Below are 26,103 nucleotides of genomic sequence, written 5' to 3'. Positions count from 1 at the left end.
CAAGTTCTCCCACTTAAAAAGATGGGAGAGGTCTGTAATTAACATCATAGGTAGACCACAACTAAGAGGCAAAATGAGAAAACAAATCTAGAAAATCACCTTGTCTGATTGGGAAGTTTTGTTTTTTTTAAATTTATGGTGGAATATAAGTATTTGGTCAATAACAAAAGTTCACTTCAATATTTTGTTATATATTCTTTGTTGGCAATGACAGAGGTCAAACATTTTCTGTAAGTCTTTACAAGGTTGGCACACACTGTTGGTGGTATATTGGCCCATTCCTCCTTGCAGATCTCCTCTAGAGCAGTGATGTTTTGGGTCTGTCGCTGGGCAACACGGGCTTTCAACTCCCTCCAAAGGTCTTCTATGGGGTTGAGATCTGGAGACTGGCTAGGCACTCCAGGACCTTTATATGCGTCTTACGAAGCCACTCCTTTGTTGCCCTGGCAGTGTGCTTAGGATCATTATCATGCTGAAAAACTCAGGTACGTTTCATCTTCAATGCTCTTGCTGATGGAAGGAGGTTTGCATTCAAAATCCCATGATACATGGCCCTATTCTCTTTCATGTACACGGATCAGTCATTCTGGTCCCTTTGTAGAGAAACAGCCCCAAAGCATGATATTGCCACCCGCATGCTTCACAGTAGATATGGTGTGCTTTGGTTGCAACTCAGCATTCTGTCTCTCCTAAACATGACGTGTTGTGTTTCTACCAAACAGTTCTACTTTGCTTTTATCAGATCATATGACATTCCCCCAATACTCTTCTGGATAATTCATATGCTCTTTAGCAAACTTCAGACAGGCCTGAACATGTACTGGCTTAAGAAGGGGGACATAGTTGATTTCATCACACCAAGCTGCTTGCCTATTGCAGATTCAGTATTCCCAGCCTGGTGCAGGGCTACAATTTTGTTTCTAGTGTCCTTTGACAACTCTTTGGTCTTCACCATAGTGGAGTTTGGAGTGTGACTGTATAAGGGTGTGGACAGGTGTCTTTTATACTGATAACAAGTTCAAACAGGTGCCATTACTACAGGTAATGAATGGAGGACAGAGGTGCCTCTTAAAGAAGAAGTTAGAGGTCTGTGAGAGCCAGAAATCTTACATGTTTTTACATGACTAAATACTTATTTTTCATTATAGTTTGCAAAATAAATCTTGCAAATCAGACAAGGTGAGTTTCTGGATTTCTTTTTTCTCATTTTGTTTCTCATAGTTTTGGTCTACCTGTGATGTCAATTGCAGGTCTATCTCCTCTTTTTAAGTGGAAGAACTTGCATAATTGGTGGCTGACTAAATAATTTTTCTCCCCATACTTTTTGAGATGCACTTCCAAAAACGGTCACATTCAACCAGCAGCTCTAGTATTCCTAAATAGTTGCTATTTTTTTTTTGATGACCCAATAATCTGATTGTCGCCACGAAATAGCAAGCTCTAGAGGCAAGAAAAAGACTTACAAAAACCCTTCTTTTAGTGTAATGTTATCCGAACGTTTAGTCACACTTTAACATACACAGACTAGCAGGCCACTAGTGTGGAACCCGAGCAAGTGCCCATCTGGCCCGTGTCTTAAGATGGCTCTGCCATCATGGAGTCATCTGATTGGCTTCAAATTTACAGCTAATTTCAATAGGAACCATCTTCAGCATAAAGAAAAACTAGTCCCGACAGTAATGATATGACCCCACAGAGCCCTGATCTCAACATCATCAAGTCTATCTGGGATTACATGAAGAGACAGAGGGATTTCCACAAACTGCATTTACAGAAGATCTGTGATTATTTCTCCAAGATGTTTGGTATAACCTACCTCCAGAGTTCCTTCAAAAACTGTGTGCAAGTGTGTGGAATAATTGATGCAAAGGGCAGTAACACCAAATATTGATTTGTTTAGACTTATCTTTTGTTGATTCGCTCTGCATTTCTTATTTATTAAGAAAAAAAACTGTTGACACCTATTTTTGAAAGCATTCTTACTTTGCCTTATTTTTCAAACATCTGCCTAAAACCTTTACACAGTCCTGTATATCTTACTGTTCAGCATCATAATTTCCAAAGCTATTATTATTATTACTTATGAAAAATGCAAATTATATAAATATTTTCATTATATGTTTCTCAAAGTTGCTTGTAGAGTGTCACACTTAAAAAGGACCTGTCAACTCTCCCGACATGTTTGTTTTGGTAAATACTTGTATTCCCCAATTCTGAAGCCAGCCTTCTGTTATTGCTCCTGGAAGTGTATAAATAAATTGACAACTGCATTGGTGAATTGAATGCCATCAGATTGTGCATCAGTCCTCACTTTGTTAATTTCTTCTGTCATAGCTATTGAGCTGAGGTATGATGAAGCCTTATTAACAGTAAACAATCATCTTCTGGAACCCATAACTTTGCTTTATGTCTCAGATTACTGCTATAAGGTAAGACATTATATTGTGAGGCTCTTCACAGTTATTTTATACCCCCACAATATCAATCTTAAGTCGTCCCTTATCCGTAATTTTAAGTTGTGGTACATGTGGATTCACCATGGGTTTGAGCTTTTGTATTGCAAAGTGTAAAATTAATTGGGAAAAGTCACAACTTTTCAGCAGAAATATCAGAACATTTGGCATTTGGAAACCTGAATCAGGCTTTACTATCTATTTTGTATCAGGTTGTTCAGGAGGATGTCTAAGAATACATAACTCTAAGAATAGAGTACTAGTCATAGAAAGGGGCGAGACAGGTGCAAACACATCTTGGCTTCTCCTTCTTAAAGCTTTGACAGACTGAAGCTACTACAGCAATACCACAATTGTTCCTTGGATTGTCCTTTTTGGAGACAAATGAAGCCTGAAAAATAAACAAATCTGTTTTGTACAAGGCCACTAAAACCACTAAGGCCTATGTAGCAAGAGCAGACAGTGAATGTAGGTACAATTGAAGCCCTATTTTTGAAGGGCACACATACAAAAGGATGTATTACCGTACTTTTTTTGTATTATCTTAATAGGTTGTATACCATATCATCATACTGTACATGTTGGAGCATAATTGTTAATAGTGGAATCATTTCTATGTATTACATATCTATATCCTGCTTTGTAAATTTGCATTATGCTAAAGTATATAGACGGAGATGACAGGGGCCACATGGACATCATTTGTGGAAGTCTTCCGCCAGGCCCCCTCTTTTTGAGACAGAGATTTCTTTGGTTAATTTTCACTTTGTTTCTGTTAGCCCTTTCTTGAATTACATAGTCAATCATAAATACGGCATTCTCTGCAAAAGGTTCATCCAGAATAATGTGATCGGTGGCTCAGTGGTTAGCACTGCAGTCTTGTAGTAGGCTCAGTGGTTAGCACTGCAGTCTTGCAGCGCTGGCGTCCTGGGTTCAATTCCCACCAAGGACAACATCTGCAAGGAGTTTGTATGTTCTCCCCGTGTTTGTATGGGTTTCCTCCGGGTTCTCCGGTTTCCTCCCACACTCCAAAGACATACTGATAGGAAATTTAGATTGTGAGCCCCAATGGGGACAGTGTTGCCAATGTATGTAAAGTGCTGTGGAATTAACAGCGCTATATAAATGAATAAATATATTATTATTATTATCAATGCGGTTTCTGATACTAGACTTGGCTAGCTTCAATTATAACCAGGATTAGTTTCTCGAGACCCTTTTAGTAATAGTGGACAATTTATACCTATGATTTGATTGCGTATGCTTGAATAATATATTTTTTTTACAAGTTTCTTTTTTGTTGCTCAAATAACTGAAATGTATTATTTCTCCAGTGTCTTTTACAGCCACTGATGGCTCTTCCAGCTGCCCAGAGTCTCCAGTCCACAAACAATACGGTCATTGTCAGCACTCATTTTGCACTCACTTTCCAAGTGGTGAGAGAAGGTGGAAATGAAGAACCGGTGTGCAGGTAGTTTTTTTTAGCACCTGTCAGTCTCGGTTTAGAACATAAATTTAAGGGTTGTACATGATAAAAAGAAATCTAAATAGAGCTATAATTGTCCATAAATTGCATCTAATATTGCAGTTCATCCCCACTCACTTCAATACAGATAAGCAGCGATATCACACTCAACTCATAGACAAAGGTCTCTAAAAGAAAATGGCCATCTTTTTCTAATCCTATACAATTTCTTAATCAGAAGGGTGAGGCTTGGATCACAGGTAGCACTGGGCATATGTTGAGCACTAATCCGAGATGCATCCACTGAGAAGCCACTTTCTGCTGCATGATTAGGAATTAATTTATAACGGATTACTTACATCTGTGCCAGTTTCTGCTTTGGTCACTAGGTGGCGCAACAGTGTTGTTACGAGTGATGATGGTTAACATCAATTCTATTTTATTCCTGGGACTTGTGGTTATCTCCAGTCTGTAATGTATGGGATTAATTAGTTGTTTTGTTTTTTGTCTGCTGTCAGCACTGGGTCCAGCTGTTGTATTTAATCCCCAGAGAGCCGGATCCCACTGCCATTCAATAGATACAGCACTATCCTGGTTTGTGCCTCTGTCCTGCATTCCTGCATTTTTACTTCATATTTCCGTTATTAGACCTCAGTTTTGCATTTGACTACCCACTGTTTGTTTGATTCTGTTCCTGGCGTGACCTCTTGGATCTGACCCAGCTCCCTGACTATCCTTCCTGCAAGCTTGTGCTACCGAACAGTAGCTGACTCTGTGACCCTTACCCAGGGACCTCTATTTAAGTCCAAATCCCTGTACAGAGGCTAAAGGGTGAATGCCAGGACAATACCTGGGTTCAGGGAAATGGAGTAGCTTGCTTTAAGCCTGTTTGTGGTAGCCATTTTGAAGCTGGCATGCTACTACCAACTGTGCGCGTGACAGCAAATTCACCATCATGAAACCACTAAGGTCCAGGCCCCTGCAGCACCTCCCTTGATTATTCGTCAATCCAAAGTTAACCTTTCCAACCAATTTTTAGTTTATGAACATAAGACCGGCACTCCAAAACTTGCCGTAATCTTGAGGATTTAATCCATAGAAGCACAATACAAACAAAAAACAAAGAACGTGTTTTCGGCTCGACTTTTAGCTTTTGTCAATCCATCTGACTAGTCATACAAAAAACACATATATAGCCAGAGGCCACAACTTCAGTGATTGAACCACCCAACTCATTTACATATTAAATTGAATGTTTTAAAGAAAGTATATCAAGTATCTCTGATAATCTATCTATATGATTTATATATATATTATATAGTTTTTAAGTAAAAAAAAAAAGAAAATTAATAAGGAAAAACTCCACAGAAATAATTTTTGAATTTTTTTTTTTAAAAAATATATTTTTTTAAAGCGTTGGTAGGATCATCACAATGGACAATACAATATACATGGTAGATATAGGAACCACATCATATTATGCACAGTAAATATTAACAGAAAGACCCTTTAGCAGCAAGAATTTTAACAGAAGGTTGTTATACTTTTTGCTATCACTGCATATGTATGAATTTTTTAAAGAATTTTGTGGTGCAAAAAACGTTTTCCTGCAAAGGGATTTTTTTCTGCTAAAAAATTTTATGTCAAAATGTTAATGCTGTTAAGAAGTTTTTTCTGAAAATACACATTGTACATCTCTGTATATACCTGTATTGTTTAAAAATAGTTTCAAAGAATTTTTTCTGCTAAAAAAAAGTTTTTTTAAAAATTTGTTTGTTAAAATTCTTGCTTCTTGATTATCAGAGATACTTGATATACTTTCTTTAAAATATTCAATTTAATATGTAAATGAGTTGGGTGGTTCAATCACTGAAGTTGTGGCCTCTGGCTATATATGTGTTTTTTGTATGACTAGTCAGATGGATTGACAAAGGCTAAAGGTCTAGCCGAAAACGCGTTCTTTGTTTTTTGTTTGTATTGTGCTTCTATGGATTAAATCCTAAAGATTGCTGCAAGTTTTGGAGTGCCGGTCTTATGTTCATATATTATTTGGGGGTGCCATCCCTTGACCAAGCACCTGCAATTTTGAGTACTGCCTGAATATCACTTCTCACAACCAATTTTTAGGTGATAAGAAGGAAGGGATTATTTTTTCTTTAAGGGAAAGTTGTTGAATGTATTTCAAGCCCTGCTCACTTCTGTCTGGTCGCGAAAGCCAGTGTGTCTGACTCATCATTTCCCAACTGCAGGGAGACCCCCAGGCTTGGATCTTTTCTCTCCCCCCCCATCTCTCCTGAGCTCTCCACAGTCGATTAGTTTTTTGAAGCTTTAGGGCTCCTATATGACGACTCTGACCAAATAGCATTGGTGGAAAGCAAATTAACAACACTCCATCATCAGAGACAATGTCCTGCAGAAAACTATTGCATGAAGTTTTGGTGCTGGGCTACTGACTCACAGAGGAATGACCAGGCCCTTCGCCATCATTTTTGGGCTGGACTTTCTGACGACATTAAAGGCATGCAGTTTCTGTCTCCTAACTCCCCTGACTCAGCACTATGCTTCGATAGGCAGTCATGCAAATGCAGATACAAATGCACTGCTGACTCTGCACCTGTACCTAAAACTGGTATACCGATTACCTTTACTACTGAAACTATGCAGATTGGGATGACCAATTCCCATCGACAACAATGGGCCAAGAAGCAAAAATTGAATTGTAGTAGCAACTGAGACACATTCCTGAATCATGCCAGTGCCTAGGTGAGTTCCCGGATGCCCACCTAAATGCACAGGTATTTCCCTCTGATTCTGCAAAACTATTGCTCTTTTTTTTTTTATCTTCCTTAGAAAAATCTGTGGCTTCATGCCTTTATTGATTGTTTGCTCTGTAGCTAATTTTCTTGATACCAAGGTCGCAATAAAATTATGTTTTCCTCTGAAAGTCACTGCTATTGGGAATATACCTCTCACCCAGAGTGTGGAGAAGTCCTGGGTATGCCGCTAAGGAAATGTCCCTGCTTTTGATATCTTACATTTTGAATTTAAGTTTTTTTTTGTCCTTCAAAACATGTCCACAGCTGTGGTGTTGTACACTGGAGCCCTGAGAGTCAGGGAAATGTATGTTTTTATCTGTGCATCTGTCTAAAGTGATATCATATCATTTACCCAATGTATTTAGACATTTTTCTGATTTTTTTATGCGGACGAATCTTAATAAATTACCCCTACACAGGGATTATGATTGTCCCATTTACCTGGTACCAAACTTCCGTCTCCCCCAGAGTAAAATATATAATCCTTTTGGTCCAGAACGTCAGGTCATGAAACATTATATAGCAGACAGTCTGCAAAAAGTTGTCATCAGATCATCCATGTCACTAGTAGAGATAAGTGATCCTGCCAAGGATTGAATCAGTTCAGGATCGCCAAGCCCGCCTGAGATCGCCGATCGGATCTGCGATCTTAGCCGATCAGATCGTTGATCCTAGCCGAACCCATTACGTTCAATGGGAGGCAAAAGTGATGTGGGGGGCTATAAAAAAAGAAAATTAAAAAGAGTTAAAGCGTCTCTGATTGGCTGTTGTTGGACAACGCCCGCATCCTCTGAGACAGTGTCTGTGATTTGTTGGGACCACAAACACTGTTTGTGTCCTTATAATGGTGATAAATAAATATCTAAAACAATTGTTGTAGTGTCCCTCCTGTATTGAAACCAGCACAGATAAAGCCATGGCTACAGGCTGCAGCCCCGAACCGTGCACTTATCTTGGCTGAGTATCAAAATAAGAGGAACCGCATGCAGCTTTTTTTTTTCTTTTAATTATTTAAATAAATCATTAAAAAAAGCAGTGTGTGGTCCCCCCCAATTTTTTTACTCAGCTAAGATAAAGCCCGACAGCTGGGGGCTGTTAATTTTAGGCTGGGAGACCCATGCTTATTGGCCTCGTTCAGCCTAAAAATAGCAGCCTGCAGCAGCCCAGGGTTGTCTCATCCATTAGACGTGACAATCCCAGGACTTTATGCTTCCTGATTTTCTTGGTGCGGTGGCAATTAGGGTAATAAGGGGTTAAAGTCAGCTCACACCTGCCACTAAGCCCTGGATTTGTAATGGCAGGTGTCTCTTATACCCCCCAGTACTAATCTGTAAGTGAAAGTGAATAAACACTAACACCAAAAAAATCCTTTATTTGAAATAAAAGACATAAAAACAACCTCTTTCACCACGTTATTAAACCCAAAAAACACCCCTGCAGGTCCGACGTAATCCACACGAGGTCTCACAATAATCCCATTTCTGCTACATAACTGAAGGCACAGCACATGATCATGTAACATGACCGAATGCTGTGAGTGTCACAGAAGAATGAATGAGCCGCGCAATCAGCGGTGAGGTCACTCAGGTTATTTGCGGTAACAGCTGGAGGTTCCCTCGACCCTCCACCTGTGATCACATGTAACCTGACCTCAGGTGACCTCAATGAACTCTCACTTAGTTCACATACCTGCATCTCTTATATAAAGCTGAGGACAAAAGATTCCAAGTGCAGTAAAAATGCAAAAAAACGCAATTCCAGTATTGTTTTTTTTTTATTTACTATGTTTACTATATGGTAAAACTGACTTGGAAGTATGATTCTCTAGGTCAGTATGAGTTTGTAAATACCAAACATGTAAAGTTTATTTTTATTTAAGTAGTGAAAAGTAGTTCAGAAATTTGTCAAAAAAAGAATTGGGCTCTTGTGATCATTTTGCGAGAACTGTAGCATTTTTTTGGTATCTGTGGCTAAGAGTGATGACTTACTTTTTACGTCCTGATTAGGGCTGATCAAATCCGCTAAAATCCGGGACCAGCGGATCCCTGCCGGAATGAAAAAAAAATCCGGATTCGCTCCTGATTCCGGTGCCCATATAAGTCAATGGGGACCAAAATCCAGAGATTAAAAACATTTGTGGAAGGGATACGGGGGTAAGAGATCACGTGGTATAGTCACCCAAGGCTGTGTCATGGCAGCAACCTCCTTCCAGATCACGCTTTTCCCTTCCGGAGCCGACAATTCAATATTCATTGTTTTGCCTGCCCACTGGCGTGTGTAATTGGTTGCAGCTAGACGCGCCCTGAGTGGCAGCGTTTTAGCTGACTGCAACCAAAGCAGTGCAAGTGTCTGCGGGTTAGTATGGTGAACGTGCATGTCTTTCAGAAACATATGCACGTTGCTGTCAGAAGTGTTCGGCTGTGCCAGTGATGCGCTGTCAGACATGTAAAAGTCTGACATGACATCAGCTGACACAGCCTGCGCTCTCTGAGCATGATCGTGCATGTACACAGAAACACATGCACGCTTCTGTCAGAAGTGTGCGCGGCTGTGTCGATGATGTGGCTTTTTTTTATTATTTAAATAAATAATTTAAAAAAACGACGTGCGGTCTCCCCTAATTTTCATCCCCAGCCATGATAATGCCGGCTGGGGGTGTGTAGTCTCAGCCTTTAGCCGCCCGGTATTGCCGTATCTATTAGATGTGACAATCCTGGTGCAATACTGACTCTTCTCGATTGCTCTGGAGCGGTGGCAATCGGGGTGATAAGGGGTTAATAGCAGCACACAGCTGATACTAAACCCTAGGTTAGTAATGGCACACGCGTCTATGAGATACCTGCATCACACTAACCTGTAAATGAAAGTAAATAAGTACAGACACAGAGAAAAATCCTTTATTTGGAATAAAGTACAAAACACACACCCTCCTTCACCGCTTTATTAACTCCCAACACCCTGCAGCTCTGGCGTAATCCACACGAGGACCCACGCCGCTTCAGCTCTGCTACATACAGCCAGTGGCCATAGAGCACGACCGCTGGCTGTGCATGCAGACAATGACTGAGCATCACGCGGCACAGCAGGCAGATACTGTCACAGGCTGGGGGCGCGTCTACCTACAACCAATCCCAGACGAGAGGACAGCCGGTGGGCAGGGAAAACACGGAAAGCTCTGTGTATACGATGTACAGTACAGGAAGTGAATGCATGACCTGGCAGCAGTGTGCCGGCATGACACCGAGTCTCGGTAAGTATGAAACGCTGTTTTATTTCTGTTTTTCTTTATTTTTCAATTATTTTCGCCAGTGCCGGATCCGGATCATGCACTCTGAATTCCAAATCCAGGTCCGGCACCCGGAAATCTTTGAAACCGCGCGGATCCGGACATTTACAGTTCGGATCCGCTCAGACCTAGTCCTGATCTATTTTTAATTATACCATTTTTGGCTAGATGTGATATTTTGATTGCCTTTTATTGCAAAGCTGCGGGAACCAAAAAAAACATAATTCTGGCATTTAGATTTTTTCTCATTACGCCCTTTATAGATCAGATTACTTAATCTTATATCTTGGTAGATCAGGCATTTCTGAACACAACGATATGTGTATTGTTTTAATTATTTTATTTTCAATGGTGTAAAAGAGGGGTGATTTGAAATTTTGTGGGGTTTTTTAGTTTTTCATATTTTTAAAAAAAATGTTTTACACTTTTTATTGATTTTACTTGTCCTGAAGATGACACAGACACAGATACAGCTTGTGCTGTAAAGAGCAATTCTTCAGCACCGCTCTGTATAGCACAAATGCTTTGTTTCTATGCTATGTTTCAAATGCTTTCCAGCGCACAGCCGGTGTTCACAGGAAGTTTGTAATGACAGTGACAGGATCATCAGATGACCACTGGTTGTCATGACAACCCATTGGCACCCCGTGATAACGTCACAGGGCCACTGATGACAGTGGGGAATGGCGCGCTCCCCACAGGTGCGTGTTAAATCCCGCTGTCAGAGATTAACAGCAGGATTTAACATATTAACAGGTGCAGGTGGATCTCTGATTCACCCATGCCTGTTAGCTGTACATATTGGCTTTCAGATCAGCAGACATGTGAGAGGAGACATGGGCACTCGCCGCACGAGCTGCATTAATGGGACAGACATGATGTATGACAAACCGGTTTGTCATATGTCGTAAAGGGGTTGTTCTCTCAAGAATGAAAGTCTGCAGTCTGTAAGTGTATTGAGCAAGACCATGCCCTGGTGCGGGTGCGATCCGATAAAAAAATCTGATTGCACTCGCTCCAGTGTTAATCAATGAGACAGTTTCCTCTGTCCTGTTTTTTCTCCACACGAATCGGACTCTCGGTGCAATCGCATCATGCTGCGTTTTGCACTGAGTCTCGGCTCATGTGTGTGTAAAATTGCACTGCACTCACGTGTTATGCGACTGCAGCTCGGTGCACGCAGAGACAGACAATGGAGGAGATGGGAGAAAGTGCTCCCTCCCTCTTATCCGCTCCTGTGATGCGGTGTGATGCGATCTCAAGATTGCATCACAGTCGCATGACCCTCGGCTGACACTCGCAGCAGAGGGTCATTAGCATATCGCTTCAGATTCTCTCGCATCGGAAGCAGTACGCAAGTGGAAAAGAGCCCTTAGTCGGGCTCTGTCCAGTAGCATGCATATTGCACACTTATCCACCATTTCATTCACAAGTCTGCAGTCACAGAGATTGACACACAGTCACTGTAGACTTCTCATTCTAGACCAGACAACCCCTTTAAGGACTTGAATTCATTGGTGCTTTATATGAAGATAAAATACGGTCCATATATTACTACTTCAGCTTTATATACAAAATATTAATATAACAGTTTATTTAGAAAACCATCTCCTGTAATTATAAAATAATATTTTTTTAACATCTGGTTAGTTCCTATTTTTTGTAGAAAGGCTGAGAAAAAAACATAATAATGCAGTTAAAACCTATGTATCCCAGAATCCAGATGGGGAAATATTTGTTGGCCTTATGGCAGCGATGATTGTATAGGTAAGCGGGGTAACAGCAGCATATAATCAACCAGCTTTCTCTAAACACAAACTCTATGAAACCTCCTGAGATCCATGACCCCCGTGGGCCAGTATGTAAGATTCTACCACTGTGAAATGTTTCTGTAGGCTCTGGAGCCGTCACTGATCGGCCATGAGTAGTGATGGCATTAATCCCAGTTATAGATCATTTGTGAATGTTGTATTTGTATTGTTAGGATTTGGCTTGTAAACATCATTTATATTATAGAAGGGTATTAAAAAGAGATTCATGACTGAGCGCCGTGGGAAGCATATTAGTAGTATTCATAGCAAAACTCTCTACTTTAATTCTTCAAATCTGCAACCAATCCCAGAGACTATTGATCGCATTATTATAAAGGGCTATCTCCAGGCTGATTACCCTCTCTATCCTCTTTGGGTAATCAATACAATGTATTTGTGTCAGATATAGAAAATTATGTAGAACAGGCCAAACAACGCAGCCAGCCATGAACTTCATTGAAAACAAGCACATGATGGCGCTCTGTAGCTGCTGTTCCTAGAATTGCAGGAGACTCCTTCAGCTCTGTGACAAAGCTTTTCTCTAGGTTTAGTGCTTCGTAATTTCCACATAAGCACCATTTCTAACCAATTTGAGACATATAATTATAAATTAGATGTGCACCCATGTGTCTATCTAATGAGAACGACTAATGGTTATCTACTGGAAGTAAACAATGAAGTTACGTACTATTAGATGACTGTAACAGAGCAGGAACTGACATCAATCTATTGGTAAAGTGGACAAATACCACTTCTATTCTGAAACTTTGATACCCCTTTAAAGGCATTTTCATAACATCTTTAAAACTCCCCAAAGATGAAATATTGTTTTTATATTTAAAAGAAAAATATTTCCTCTCCAATCTGCTACTGCTCTAGATGTCTCCTCTTTGGTCAAAAGTGTTGATATCTTGTCCTTTGAGTCCACTGGCCTTTGAAACCACTGATTGTTTGAAGGGTTAGAAGCTAATGAATAGGACCTCATCTTACCAAAAGTAATATTGTACCATCACTGATGACCCTGTCTGTCATCATTCACTTGACTTCCACGCTAGGCTGTGGCCACACAGGTCAGGTGACAGAATGGATGGGGTGTCATCACTTCCAGTGGGATTGGAAATTGTAATGTAAGTGACACTTATTTTTTTATATTGATTCTTTCTATTGATGTTAGTTGTTAATTACCAGCCAAATTTTTAAACTTCATACCAGAAATTAATTTTTCTTAAAAGGACCCTTTATGAGCTGTCTGCCAGGCTACAGAAATATAGAGTGTTAGTGATCTCATGAAAATAATAGGGTCTCAAAAGCCCCCTATGTCCATTAGACTAATGTAGGCTGAACTCACCTATATCAAAGGGTTCAACCAACTGACAAATGTGTATGGGAGTGGCAGACAATTTATTGTTGTGGGAAATATCTGTTATGCGCACTAAAGTGCACATGCGGTGAATACCTTAAAATAAGGTGTTACATAAAACTACTGCATCTGAACCGCCCAATGTAATGCTTGGATTGGTGAGTATCCGAAACACAGCATGACAGATGTGCAGAGACTACCGAATGTCCAGCTCATGGCAAAATACACAGGTTTCAATGGGGATGGTATAGGAGAGGAGGACACTGACAGTAGGAAGCGGGAATGGGACACCTCCTGACACTAACCTGTGAGTAGCACCACAAAAGCTCCAGCAGCTCCCAGAGAACTTCCTCTAAAGTTGTCAGAAACAATGAATTCTATTACCAGCATCAGGTGATGGATCATGTGACTTTTTAAAGGAAATGGGAGTAGTAATAAACTGGATGCACCTGTGGTAAACTAGCTAGCAGCTGCTAGCAAGGAAAATGACATTAACCCTCATTGCACCAAAAGAAAGCAAATCACATTTAAAATCCAGAGTCTCACAGGGCAATGTGATACTCTGGTTCCAAACCTGTCACAAGTTTCCTAATGACAAGAGACATTCAAGACACCTAGTTCTTGTACAGACTAGAAGTCCCAGCTGCCTGTCTCTAAAGGCCCCTATGCAGACTGAAACTACCCTTACTGGATGACTCAGATGACCACTTGGATCTTTGCTTCCTAAGGGTTTGATGTACCTCCTTAAGACTCCGGTGAAAGGTGCAGAGTAAAATAAGGTAAACCAAAAGTTATAATCTGCCATGAAAAACATTAGACAAAAAAGATGTATTTCAAAGCAGTCCACTACAGAAATATCACCAGCGGGAAATGAAAGCGTGGCAAAGCTATAAATAGTTATACAGCATAGGAAACACATGTTGGCAGAAAGGCAATGAACACACAAAGTGTCCACACTGAGAAAAAGTTTTCAGAACCAGGACAGTAATCGAACTAGACTGTGGCTCAGCGGAGAGGGAAACAGACCACAGCACAGGAGGCCACCGGATCAAATCTGAGGCATGACAATATTGTTCTGACATGTCCAATTTAGGAATGCCAATCATATTGCCTCCCGGAGATAAGCAGCCGAACAAGCAGTCTTATGTATGGTAGAAAAAAGCAAAAATACCTGCTGGACAAATAGTTGATTGAACCATTGTTTGGACAATATTATATCTAGCAAATGGTAGAAAACCATGTCTAGTATTGAACATTCGTGATCTTTAAAAGTGCTCAATCACTAGGCATATTCAGTGCATAGAGACAGATTTGATTGTGTAGCTTGTGCGTGAATTTCTATATGACAAATTCTGGCACTCACAGACATCTCTGCAACAAATCTCCTGCACATGGATATAACCTATTGGTACATTTATTGCAATGGACAAATTGTTCTGCATATTTGCAATTCTAAGAATGTGCAATTTTATTCTGTTCATCTAATGAAGAAATTTATCAACTTAATAATTTTACTATTGTAATAATAATAATAATAATAATAATAATAATGTCTTGTATTAAATGTTTGGTGTCATGGCATTTGTGTGTCTAACTTGACCCCAATAATGGATGAAACAGCAAGGTCAAGTCAGTAGGGCCTGGTAGACGGAGTGAATAGGTGAATGCCTGCCTCTTCAGAAACAGTTATGACTGCCATTGTCATGCGTTGTCGAACACTCTATACTCTAGTGACATAAGATGGAAAACCGATGTCATGGCTATTTTCTTAAAAGACAAATACGCAGGTGGTCGTCCAGCACACTCAGTAGCTGACCCAGGCACCACACATCTAGACAGAGTGTTCTGTTAGGAAATTCAGCCTCACCACAATGGGGCCATTGTGCTGAGATGGGTGAGAGGTCACTGCCCAGGAATAAGAATGAAATACTATGGGCACCCCATGGTAATTGTACAATGAGCCCTGCGCCTTTACATAAGACAAATTCCCAGGCCCAGCCTCTTTGTGCCCTGAATAGAGGTTGAATCAGAGTTCACCCTGCTCCTGCCCCAATAAATAGAAAGGAACTATTCTCTCAGTTACCTTCACTACCTTAGGAAAGTATTGTATTTAGCTCACTTTGATGTGCATTTATTTGTCTACTAATTTCTTTATTGGAAATATACACTTGATTTTGGGACCCTATGGGATGTCAAAAGTCTACATAGTTGGCCCCCACAATATTTTCTGTCACCAGCACTGCTCTAGGTAATCATTTGTCAAACTTACAGGACAATATTTTCCAGAATGACTTGCCCATTTCTCTTCTTATTAATATGAATGTTTTTGAATGTTGATGTTATTCTATCCATTATTGTGACATTTATGGGAATGTGTTTAATGAATAACTTCTTTTGATCATCAAAATGATTGTGTTAAAAGGTTTCCCGCTTGAAGTCCTCTATATTAGTCAAAGTAAAAAAAACTCTGATGCATCCATATATCACTATGTCAAACACTTGACCTCTGTTGCAGTGACATTATTGCTGAGCCAGCTTCAAATCCAAAAGATATCATAATGAGACATCCTCTATATTAGTGCCAGCTTGGGATAGGTGAGAAATATCTGATAACTGGGATTCACTGGCTGGAGCCCCAATAGACCCCAAGAATTGGGTCCAGATCCCCATTATTCTTCACTGTGGTTAGGTTTCAATGGGAGGGGCATAGTCATACATAACCACTACCACTTCATTTGGTATCTATGGGAGTTACGGAAACAGCTGAGTACAGTACTCAGCTATCAGTCCAATAGACATAAATGTAGTGTCAGTTGTCATGCACGACCATTTCACACAGTGAGGAGGAAAGAGGGATTGGGATCGCCACATTGGTAATTGATGTAGATTCCAGTGGTGGAAACCCAATGACCAGACATCACCCATCCTGTAAATAGGTCAAAATGTCTTTTGTATGACAGCCCCTTTAGGGACATTTTAATTCATACACTGATAAACTGAGGATATGCTTAACACGGAAATCTAAAGAGCCCAACTCTACAAGAGATGATCCTTGAGTCATACGGTGTCCCTCAGGTCCTACAATAGGCACAGTACATTAAGTCACGTGCATTGCTTTTCTTGTTCCTTGTATATCAATAAGTTGCAGCATCACGTGAGTTTGATCTAAAGTGGGTGACCTGGCAGATTCTCAATCATTGATTGCTCCGAGGATTTGTATCTCATTATAGACATGCATGGCTGCGTCTCATTACAGCCCACAACACACCACTGAACTTGGGGAAATCACTATGTTGGTGCTAATTACTTTCATTACTGATTAACTCCTTTCTGTTTAAACCTGACAGCTGGAAGCAGCTATACGGAGAACATGGCGATTACATAATTTCCGTTCAGTCTACTAATGGTACAGTGCAGTGCTACAGCCTCGTGAGCAGATCTCCCTCAAACTCTTTCTTACGTAAGTGTGTCTGATTTGTATTTCATTTATATTAATTTACTTGTGGAAAACAGTAGGACCAAGTAACCATAAGAACATTTTTTCAGAGCTTCTCCTATCCAATAAACATTACAAAATTTGAATAGCACACAGATGCCATATCTCTGTCCTGTCAATTTGTTTCATGGACCCATAGACATGAATGTGTAATTTTGATATGTGAATCTTATCAAAAATGGACATGTCTCCATTTTTTATTTTTGTGTGTTGTCGGTATACAAAATAAAATGTACTTACATGTGAACAACCTCATAAAGTATAATGGATGAAGGTTCTACTGTGAAAACTGCTATAAATCATGGAATTGTGAATGAGGCCATTGTCTAACAGAAAATCAGAATAATGCATTTTTATTAGTTTATTACTACTTCTATTACATTATTCCTACATTACTTTAATGTTGCATTGGTGGATGGCACAAAAAGTGCACAATTTGGGACAATCATGAATCTAGTACAAATTAATAAAAGACCATAGAACATTTTTGTGTGCTTTTGTAAAGTGGTGGTTTGGGGTGGTAGTTGTGGGCGAGGGATTCCCTTCGGTAGGCGCCCCAACCCCACTTCACATTTAAAGTGTTGTGGTCCTGGCTGGGTGTGTGGGTTTTAGGACTTTGGTTGGTATGCACCTGTAGGCCGCATGCTGCCGTTGGCGTGGGCTGGCCAGGACCAGTTGTTATAGAGTTCAAGGAAGGAGACCACTGTTTTTTCATAAACAGACTTTGCTGAACAGCCTTTGGTGGAGGACCAAGCACAATATATAGTGGGCACCTAACTTTTTGGAAGTTTCCTTCACACAAAGTACCGCAAGACACAGTACGTTATGTTCACTTTAGATGTTACTGTCCCGGTTCTGGCACAACACGGCTTGTCTCAAAAGTGCCATTCATGAAAGTCCCTCTAATACACACGCAGTTCCATGTCCTCCCAGCAGCAGGGAGTAGCGACGCTCCTGGATCTGCCGCCCAGGACTGCATTATCGTTTCATGATCACCATTGTGTCGGACTGTTTCCTTTCAGCTTGTAAACTACTAAGCATGAGTCCACTGACCCTATCCACAAGGATCGCTTTCATCTCCTTGGCAGTCTCAGATTTCACTGCCAGGCTCCTGTCTAGATGTAACTACCTTCCAAAATTCCATGGTACTTTCTCGCTACCCTTGCTTGTTTTTTCATTCCTTCCTGCCACTAGTCACCCAAAAAATGTGTCCAAAATGATCTGACAGAACCATACATCCTCACTCAACTCTGGTTATTTCCCCACTGAACTCTTAAGATGAAGTCGATCTCTCTCCCTCAGCGCTAGATCCTCTCCGTGGGCTAATCACAACTGCCAAGTGTTACTTGCCCTGCAGTCAGTTGTACATCCTATGCATTCCTATACTTTGCATTACTTTACTACATTATGGTATATCTTATAATATACTGTATATATATATATATATATATATATATATATATATATATATATATATATACACAGTGCCTACAAGTAGTATTCAACCCCCTGCAGATTTAGCAGGTTTGATAAGATGTAAATAAGTTAGAGCCTGCAAACTTCAAACAAGAGCAGGATTTATTAACAGATGCATAAATCTTACAAACCAACAAGTTATGTTGCTCAGTTAAATTTTAATAAATTTTCAACATAAAAGTGTGGGTCAACCCCTAGGTTTAATATTTTGTGGAATAACCCTTGTTTGCAATTACAGCTAATAATCGTCTTTTATAAGACCTGATCAGGCCGGCACAGGTCTCTGGAGTTATCTTGGCCCACTCCTCCATGCAGATCTTCTCCAAGTTATCTAGGTTCTCTGGGTGTCTCATGTGGACTTTAATCTTGAGCTCCTTCCACAAGTTTTCAATTGGGTTAAGGTCAGGAGACTGACTAGGCCACTGCAACACCTTGATTTTTTCCCTCTTGAACCAGGCCTTGGTTTTCTTGGCTGTGTGCTTTGGGTCGTTGTCTTGTTGGAAGATGAAATGACGACCCATCTTAAGATCCTTGATGGAGGAGCGGAGGTTCTTGGCCAAAATCTCCAGGTAGGCCGTGCTATCCATCTTCCCATGGATGCGGACCAGATGGCCAGGCCCCTTGGCTGAGAAACAGCCCCACAGCATGATGCAGCCACCACCATGCTTGACTGTAGGGATGGTATTCTTGGGGTCGTATGCAGTGCCATCCAGTATCCAAACGTCACGTGTGTGGTTGGCACCAAAGATCTCGATCTTGGTCTCATCAGACCAGAGAACCTTGAACCAGTCTGTCTGAGAGTCCTCCAAGTGATCATGAGCAAACTGTAGATGAGCCTTGACATGACGCTTTGAAAGTAAAGGTACCTTACGGGCTCGTCTGGAACAGAGACCATTGCGGTGGAGTACGTTACTTATGGTATTGACTGAAACCAATGTCCCCACTGCCATGAGATCTTCCCGGAGCTCCTTCCTTGTTGTCCTTGGGTTAGCCTTGACTCTTCGGACAAGCCTGGCCTTGGCACGGGAGGAAACTTTCAAAGGCTGTCCAGGCCGTGGAAGGCTAACAGTAGTTCCATAAGCCTTCCACTTCCGGATGATGCTCCCAACAGTGGAGACAGGTAGGCCCAACTCCTTGGAAAGGGTTTTGTACCCCTTGCCAGCCTTGTGACCCTCCACGATCTTGTCTCTGATGGCCTTGGAATGCTCCTTTGTCTTTCCCATGTTGACCATGTATGACTGCTGTTCACAAGTTTGGGGAGGGTCTTAATTAGTCAGAAAAGGCTGGAAAAAGAGATAATTAATCCAAACATGTGAAGCTCATTGTTCTTTGTGCCTGAAATACTTCTTAATACTTTAGGGGAACCAAACAGAATTCTGGTGGTTTGAGGGGTTGAATAATAAATGACCCTCTGAATAAACTTTTCACAATTTAAAAAAAAAAAGAAAAAGAAATAACATTCTTTTTTGCTGCAGTGCATGTCACACTTCCAGGCTGATCTACAGTCCAAATGTCACAATGCCAAGTTAATTCCGAATGTGTAAACCTGCAGGGGGTTGAATACTACTTGTAGGCACTGTATATACTGTTTATATACTGTATATAAGTGTATATGTATATTTATATTTATTTAAGCACACATTTGGTGTCTTTAGGTGTTAAACCTTGACCGCCAAGTTTGTTTCACCCTGTGTATACAAATTTTCTTATTTTTGTAATGTGCCTCTATCCTATTGAGCTTGTACTGTATTTGTTGGGGGCTTACAAAGCAATTTGCTGTAGGAAGTTATGACAAGACTGTTTTCTCCACAAAGTAAACTTTGTTAGAGTTTAAATCTGTAGCACAAAAATATGGGTATGTTTTCTAGAACAAAAAAACAATTGCACTAGGTAAGTACGTGCTGGAATAAGCAAGTGGTCTTCTAATGACCTTAGCTTCTCCATGGAGTCCAATATCTACTGTCAAACAAGATGACAAGTCTGTGATATGGGCTGAAACCTTTGACCCAAGAAGAAGGCATTTCACTTTCCCTAACTTGAGTCTGTCAAACTAAAAACTGAAAATATGAAGATGGTCAGTCCCAATGGAAAATGCTTGAAAGTGTTCATGTGACCCTTTCATTTATAAAATGTACATGATGGAGTCTAGACTATAAGCTCCAAATACAAAAATATTTCTTATGACTGTAAATATTTTATTCCTCTTACTTATCCCCTTGTAGGACCATCCCAGCTGTTCTCCTATGCTTGCTCTAATATTGCAGATATAGATTTTATTATTTTTATTTTTTCATTAGAAAATACAGATTGTGTATTAAAATAAACATAATCACTGCAAGGGGTGTGAAGCCCCACAGGTGTTGTGTCGGTGCATTACCTTCAGGGACTCCACTCAGCTGGATCTGGTCACAGGTAGGAGATCTTCTTCTTGTCGTGACGCCACTCTCAGTATTGCGGCCAGTAGGGGCCGCCACTGCAGGTTGAGGGTCGCCTGGGGCTGATGGTATGTGCAGTTAGTTGGGATAGCCTCCTGAGAGTGAGGCAAGCCCCAGGGCCCGATGTAGGTGCGTAGTACCACAAGGCGCAGAATAACTCCACACAGGCAGAATGTCTTTCAGGGTTTTTACTCACTTCAGGTGGCAGGGTGAGTAACCCGGGCGTAGCTGGGATGAACCAGGCGGGAACCAGGTATCCTTCAGGCTGACTTTATGAGGGTGACTACCAACTCGCCTTCCTTAGCCCTTGGTGGTTTGGGGTGACCCCGACTTTGAGTCCCTATGGGGGTCACCCAGGGAAGTTGCTGAAGCCTCACTCCCCTTCGTTCGCCGTGTGCTTGTTGCCTGGGCCAGATCACTCCAGCTTCTTGCCTCCTGTGAGCTATGGGCCCTAACTGTGGCTACGTGGCTGCGGCTTTTGTGGTGTTGTGGTGTGGGCTTTGAGAGCCCCACACCGGCAGGTTTAGCAAAAGAAAGCTGGATCTATCTCCGCTTCGGGATCTGCCGCCCGTTTGGGCCTGGTACTCTCTAGCAGTCTCCTTACTTCCCACTCCGTTGCTCTCTCTTTAGCTGAAGATGGATTTCGGGTAGCACTCCTAGTTGACCGTTCTCCCCCGTCAGTAGCCACTGCGCGGGCGCTGTTAGACAGCAACAGCCCCACAGGTCTGCTCCTCACTGAGCCCTATGGAGTTCTGCTCTAACTGACTCACTGCCCCTCCTCTCCTGTTCTTGCCTACGCCACCTAGCAACCAGATTCTCTTACCACACCCCTTGAGAGGAGATGGAGGCTTTTGGCCCCCTCCACTATTCCAGTGAAGGTCAAGGCTTTTCCCCCTCCTGGGATCCCCAGGGGTCCTCTCATGGGTACATGTGTGAGAGCTGATTACTATGCGCCTGTGTACCACACCCCTGTCAGCCTTCTGGATTACCTGTATTGTACTGTCCCCAGCATGGGTGCAGTACTCAGTGGCGCCTGACCAGGTCAGGGGCGCCACATTCCCCCTTAGTTATCACCAGCACGTCCTCGGGCTGCAAGACAACATTTTAAAATGCATAAAACATTAAAACATGTAAAACATTTTTAAAAGCACCAGGTACCATACATCACCACCCTCCACCCACAAGTCCGTTAACCCACCCAAAACCCTCTCACGTTGGCCGCGGCTTCAGCCACTTCTGGCAGGATGTAGAGGCGGCTTACATGGGCTGGTGGTTTCAGGGTATACCGGGCCTGGTGGATCCGCGCCTTCAGCCTCTTCTGGCAGGATGCAGAGGCGGCCTCCACAGTTGGTGCTGACCAGGTACCCTCTTTGTGGTGGAGAGCCAGGCCCCATAAACAGGCATGCTCTCTGGTCGCAGGTGAGCCAAGGCCCTATATACGGACGGGCTCCTCCTGGTTGCAGACGAGCCAAGCCCCTAAACAGGCTGACTCTGGTGGCGGTGGTGCCCTCTGGTGTAACTATTTACACTGCGAGAGTTTGTGGCTATAGCCAGTTCATAGCCTTAAGGTTTATGGTTTTCTCACAATAGTTTTTGTGGGCACATGCTTAAACGTAAACGTTGCAAAACAAACTTTTCAAACTGGTCAAAACAGTAACTTCTCTTCTTACTTTACTTTTCTCTACTCCTCCATACCAGGGCTTCGGCCTGTTGGGCTGCGGCACCTGCTGCTTTCTTGGCCTCTTTCTTCATCTGTTGTTGTCTCATCTGTAGGTTCCTTGTCTCTGCTTTCTTGATCTTCATCTGTTTCCTTTCCTGTATCTGTTTCTCTTTCCTGTAGCATGGGGTGGCTGTAAGGTTTGCTGGTACATAGTGCTACGTCAAGCGCGTACAGTCCTCTTTCGCCTTGATGCATGGTAAACTGTACTGAATCCCCCATCTTTAGGTTTCTGCCAGGGTGTCCTCTAGGCAGATGAGCGCTCACATCTCTTCGGTTGACAAATATCCCTTCCTTCACACCAGGTGCTACAATGAATCCATATCCACTTCTCAAATTGAAATCCTCTACTACTCCTCTGCAAAGGGGTCCTCTGACCTGGGCTTTGGCTCTTCTCAGGAACCTTTTCTCCTGTAGGTCTCTGGCTGTGACTTCTCTCTGCTCTGGAGACTGTGGTGCAGGGGACAGCGTTGTTCTGTTGCGACGCCTGGTCTTGCGGGCTGGGTTCTGCTGGGCTGTTACCTCAATGCCTGCAGGGCCCCAGGTGAGGTTTCTGGGCTGGTCTTCATCAGCAGACGGTGTCAAGTCCTCCTCATCCCAACGGGAATAGGGTAACATCTCCGGCTCTGAGTATTGCTCCACTGCCGGTGGCTCCGGAGTCAGCTCCTCAGCTTCCTGGCCTCCTCTCCCCCTTAGTGCTTCTGAGCACTCTGGTTGTGGTAGCGCTGGAGATGAGTGGTCCTCAGCTGGTCTGGGCGGTGGACTCTCTGGCGCGGCTGCAGGGGTTGCCTGAATCTCCTTGGGGGTATGCGGAGGGAGCAGATACCGATCCACCATCTCTTGTGGGAACTGGGCCTCTAGGTCAGCCTTCAGCTTCCAGTATTCGGGGTCCTCTCCTATCAGGGTCTTCCTAGCAGGGACCTCTTTGGACTGGGGAGCGGTGTCTGCTCTGGCCTTGCAGGCCGGGGTAAATGATGAGGTAATCTCTTCTTGGCGGGCCGCGCCTGGCATGGCGGCGGCCTGGTCTTGGCGGGCCGCGCCCGGCATGGCGGCGGCCTGGATCGGCGTCGCAGCTGTGATGGAATCTGTGCAGGCTGGGCTGGGCGTCGCTGCAGGGACCGGGTCTTGGTGGGCCGAGCAGGGCATCGCTGCGGCGGCCGGGGCTTGGCGGGCCGCGCCTGGCGTGGCTGCGGCCTGGTTCAGCACCTCACTTGCGGCGCGGACGAGCGTTGCGGCGGCGGTGGGGTCTCGGCGGGCCGGGCCTAGCAGGGCGGCGGCCTGGGTCAGCGTTACGCCTGCGGCGCGGATGAGGGTCGCGGTGGCAGCCGGTTCTTTGCGGGCCGGACTGGGCGTTGCTGCAGGGACCGGGTCTTGGTGGGCCGAGCAGGGCATCGCTGCGGCCGCTGGGGCTTGGAAGGCCGCACCTGGTGTGGCTGCGGCCTGCTTCAGCGTCGCCGCACCGGACGCCTCTTCGGGGACCGCGGGCGTGGCAGCAGGGGTCGGGGCACTTGCGCTGGCCGGGGCATCACTCGACTCACCCACCGGTGGCAGCATCGGGGTCTGCGTCATCGCCGTCCTGTCTGGCACTCGGCGCGCGGCTCTCCTTTCATAGGCCCGAACCGCCGCGGTCATCTCCAGCATTTCCATTCGTTCTTCCCGGATCTGCTCCACAACCCGGGTCTCCAGTCGGTCGCAGAACTGGGCCAGCTCCCGATACCACCAGGCAGCGGAGCCCGGTTCTGGATTTCTGCGGTCAGACGCCATTTCTTCTGCGCCCTCTTCTGCACGACTCTCCAGCTGTGGACTCGCCGTTGCCTCTGATAGCAAGCTGTTCAGTTTCTGCTCTGCCTCTTTCAGCAGCTCCTCTCCCAGCAGCAGGCTTGTGGCTCCCTTTCTGTCCCGACGTCTCTGGACGCTTCCACTCTCATAGCTGGCAAGGTCAGAACTCTGCAGGGGATCTCTGGGTAGCCACACCTCTTCGTGGGCGGTAACTTCTCCCAGCGCGGGCTGCTGTTGTTTTTCAGCGCGCTTTTCATGGTGGCAATATGGCGGCGCTTCCAATTTTTCAAGCGGACCGCCCAGGCACATGGTCACCTGTCTGAACAGGTCTAGTCCTTATCCTGTTCGTGACGCCAGATGTGAAGCCCCACAGGTGTTGTGTCGGTGCATTACCTTCAGGGACTCCACTCAGCTGGATCTGGTCACAGGTAGGAGATCTTCTTCTTGTCGTGACGCCACTCTCAGTATTGCGGCCAGTAGGGGCCGCCACTGCAGGTTGAGGGTCGCCTGGGGCTGATGGTATGTGCAGTTAGTTGGGATAGCCTCCTGAGAGTGAGGCAAGCCCCAGGGCCCGATGTAGGTGCGTAGTACCACAAGGCGCAGAATAACTCCACACAGGCAGAATGTCTTTCAGGGTTTTTACTCACTTCAGGTGGCAGGGTGAGTAACCCGGGCGTAGCTGGGATGAACCAGGCGGGAACCAGGTATCCTTCAGGCTGACTTTATGAGGGTGACTACCAACTCGCCTTCCTTAGCCCTTGGTGGTTTGGGGTGACCCCGACTTTGAGTCCCTATGGGGGTCACCCAGGGAAGTTGCTGAAGCCTCACTCCCCTTCGTTCGCCGTGTGCTTGTTGCCTGGGCCAGATCACTCCAGCTTCTTGCCTCCTGTGAGCTATGGGCCCTAACTGTGGCTACGTGGCTGCGGCTTTTGTGGTGTTGTGGTGTGGGCTTTGAGAGCCCCACACCGGCAGGTTTAGCAAAAGAAAGCTGGATCTATCTCCGCTTCGGGATCTGCCGCCCGTTTGGGCCTGGTACTCTCTAGCAGTCTCCTTACTTCCCACTCCGTTGCTCTCTCTTTAGCTGAAGATGGATTTCGGGTAGCACTCCTAGTTGACCGTTCTCCCCCGTCAGTAGCCACTGCGCGGGCGCTGTTAGACAGCAACAGCCCCACAGGTCTGCTCCTCACTGAGCCCTATGGAGTTCTGCTCTAACTGACTCACTGCCCCTCCTCTCCTGTTCTTGCCTACGCCACCTAGCAACCAGATTCTCTTACCACACCCCTTGAGAGGAGATGGAGGCTTTTGGCCCCCTCCACTATTCCAGTGAAGGTCAAGGCTTTTCCCCCTCCTGGGATCCCCAGGGGTCCTCTCATGGGTACATGTGTGAGAGCTGATTACTATGCGCCTGTGTACCACACCCCTGTCAGCCTTCTGGATTACCTGTATTGTACTGTCCCCAGCATGGGTGCAGTACTCAGTGGCGCCTGACCAGGTCAGGGGCGCCACAGGGGCAGGAGAAGCTTTTTCAGTGGCCAAGGTTAGGGGCTTTTGTGTGTATCCTCCACACCCTTAGGGGCTGATTCATCAAAGCTTTAATATCACAATTCTTGTGTAAAAGTTTTGAAAAGTTGCAAAACTTAGGCGCAACTTGGATTGTGCATAGACATTGTGACTTTTGGCATTTTCAGGTTTGTTTCTCCGAGCGGGTCACCACAGCTTGTCTATTTCATGACAAGCTGTAGAATTCAGTATGCCAGATCCTCACTCCAGTACCTGACTGGAGTTAGATATCTGGTGTAGCACAGAGAGGCGCACACTGCTCGTCAGATACTACAGATTCATAGAACGACAAGCAACTCTTCATGAATGATGAGCATCTGACCATTGTCTTTAGGCTTCTCTGCATTATTACCCTCGGAGCAATGTCCCCCTGGTAAAAGACAATAAAAGAACACTAAATAAAACAGCTCATAGCTCTGGAACATTATGGCGAATTTTAAAATAAAACA

The 26,103-nt window shown here is 43.8% G+C and overlaps 1 protein-coding gene across 1 annotated transcript in view; it reads left to right on the top strand.

The window, feature by feature from the left end:
* Nucleotides 1-26,103, top strand: part of LOC142311037 (heparan-alpha-glucosaminide N-acetyltransferase-like) — a 1,039,195-nt gene that overhangs the window by 18,729 nt on the left and 994,363 nt on the right. Inside the window, exons 2-4 of the mRNA XM_075349039.1 lie at nucleotides 2,335-2,429; nucleotides 3,788-3,924; nucleotides 16,539-16,651. Coding sequence (XP_075205154.1) covers nucleotides 2,335-2,429; nucleotides 3,788-3,924; nucleotides 16,539-16,651 — 345 coding nt within the window. The remainder of the gene's footprint in view (nucleotides 1-2,334; nucleotides 2,430-3,787; nucleotides 3,925-16,538; nucleotides 16,652-26,103) is intronic.

The sequence above is a fragment of the Anomaloglossus baeobatrachus genome, chromosome 5 (genome assembly GCF_048569485.1).
Source record: "Anomaloglossus baeobatrachus isolate aAnoBae1 chromosome 5, aAnoBae1.hap1, whole genome shotgun sequence".
In the NCBI taxonomy this organism is placed as follows: domain Eukaryota; kingdom Metazoa; phylum Chordata; class Amphibia; order Anura; family Aromobatidae; genus Anomaloglossus; species Anomaloglossus baeobatrachus.
The sequence above is the reverse complement of the archived record's forward strand: the minus strand, read 5'-3'. Positions and strand labels throughout refer to the sequence as shown.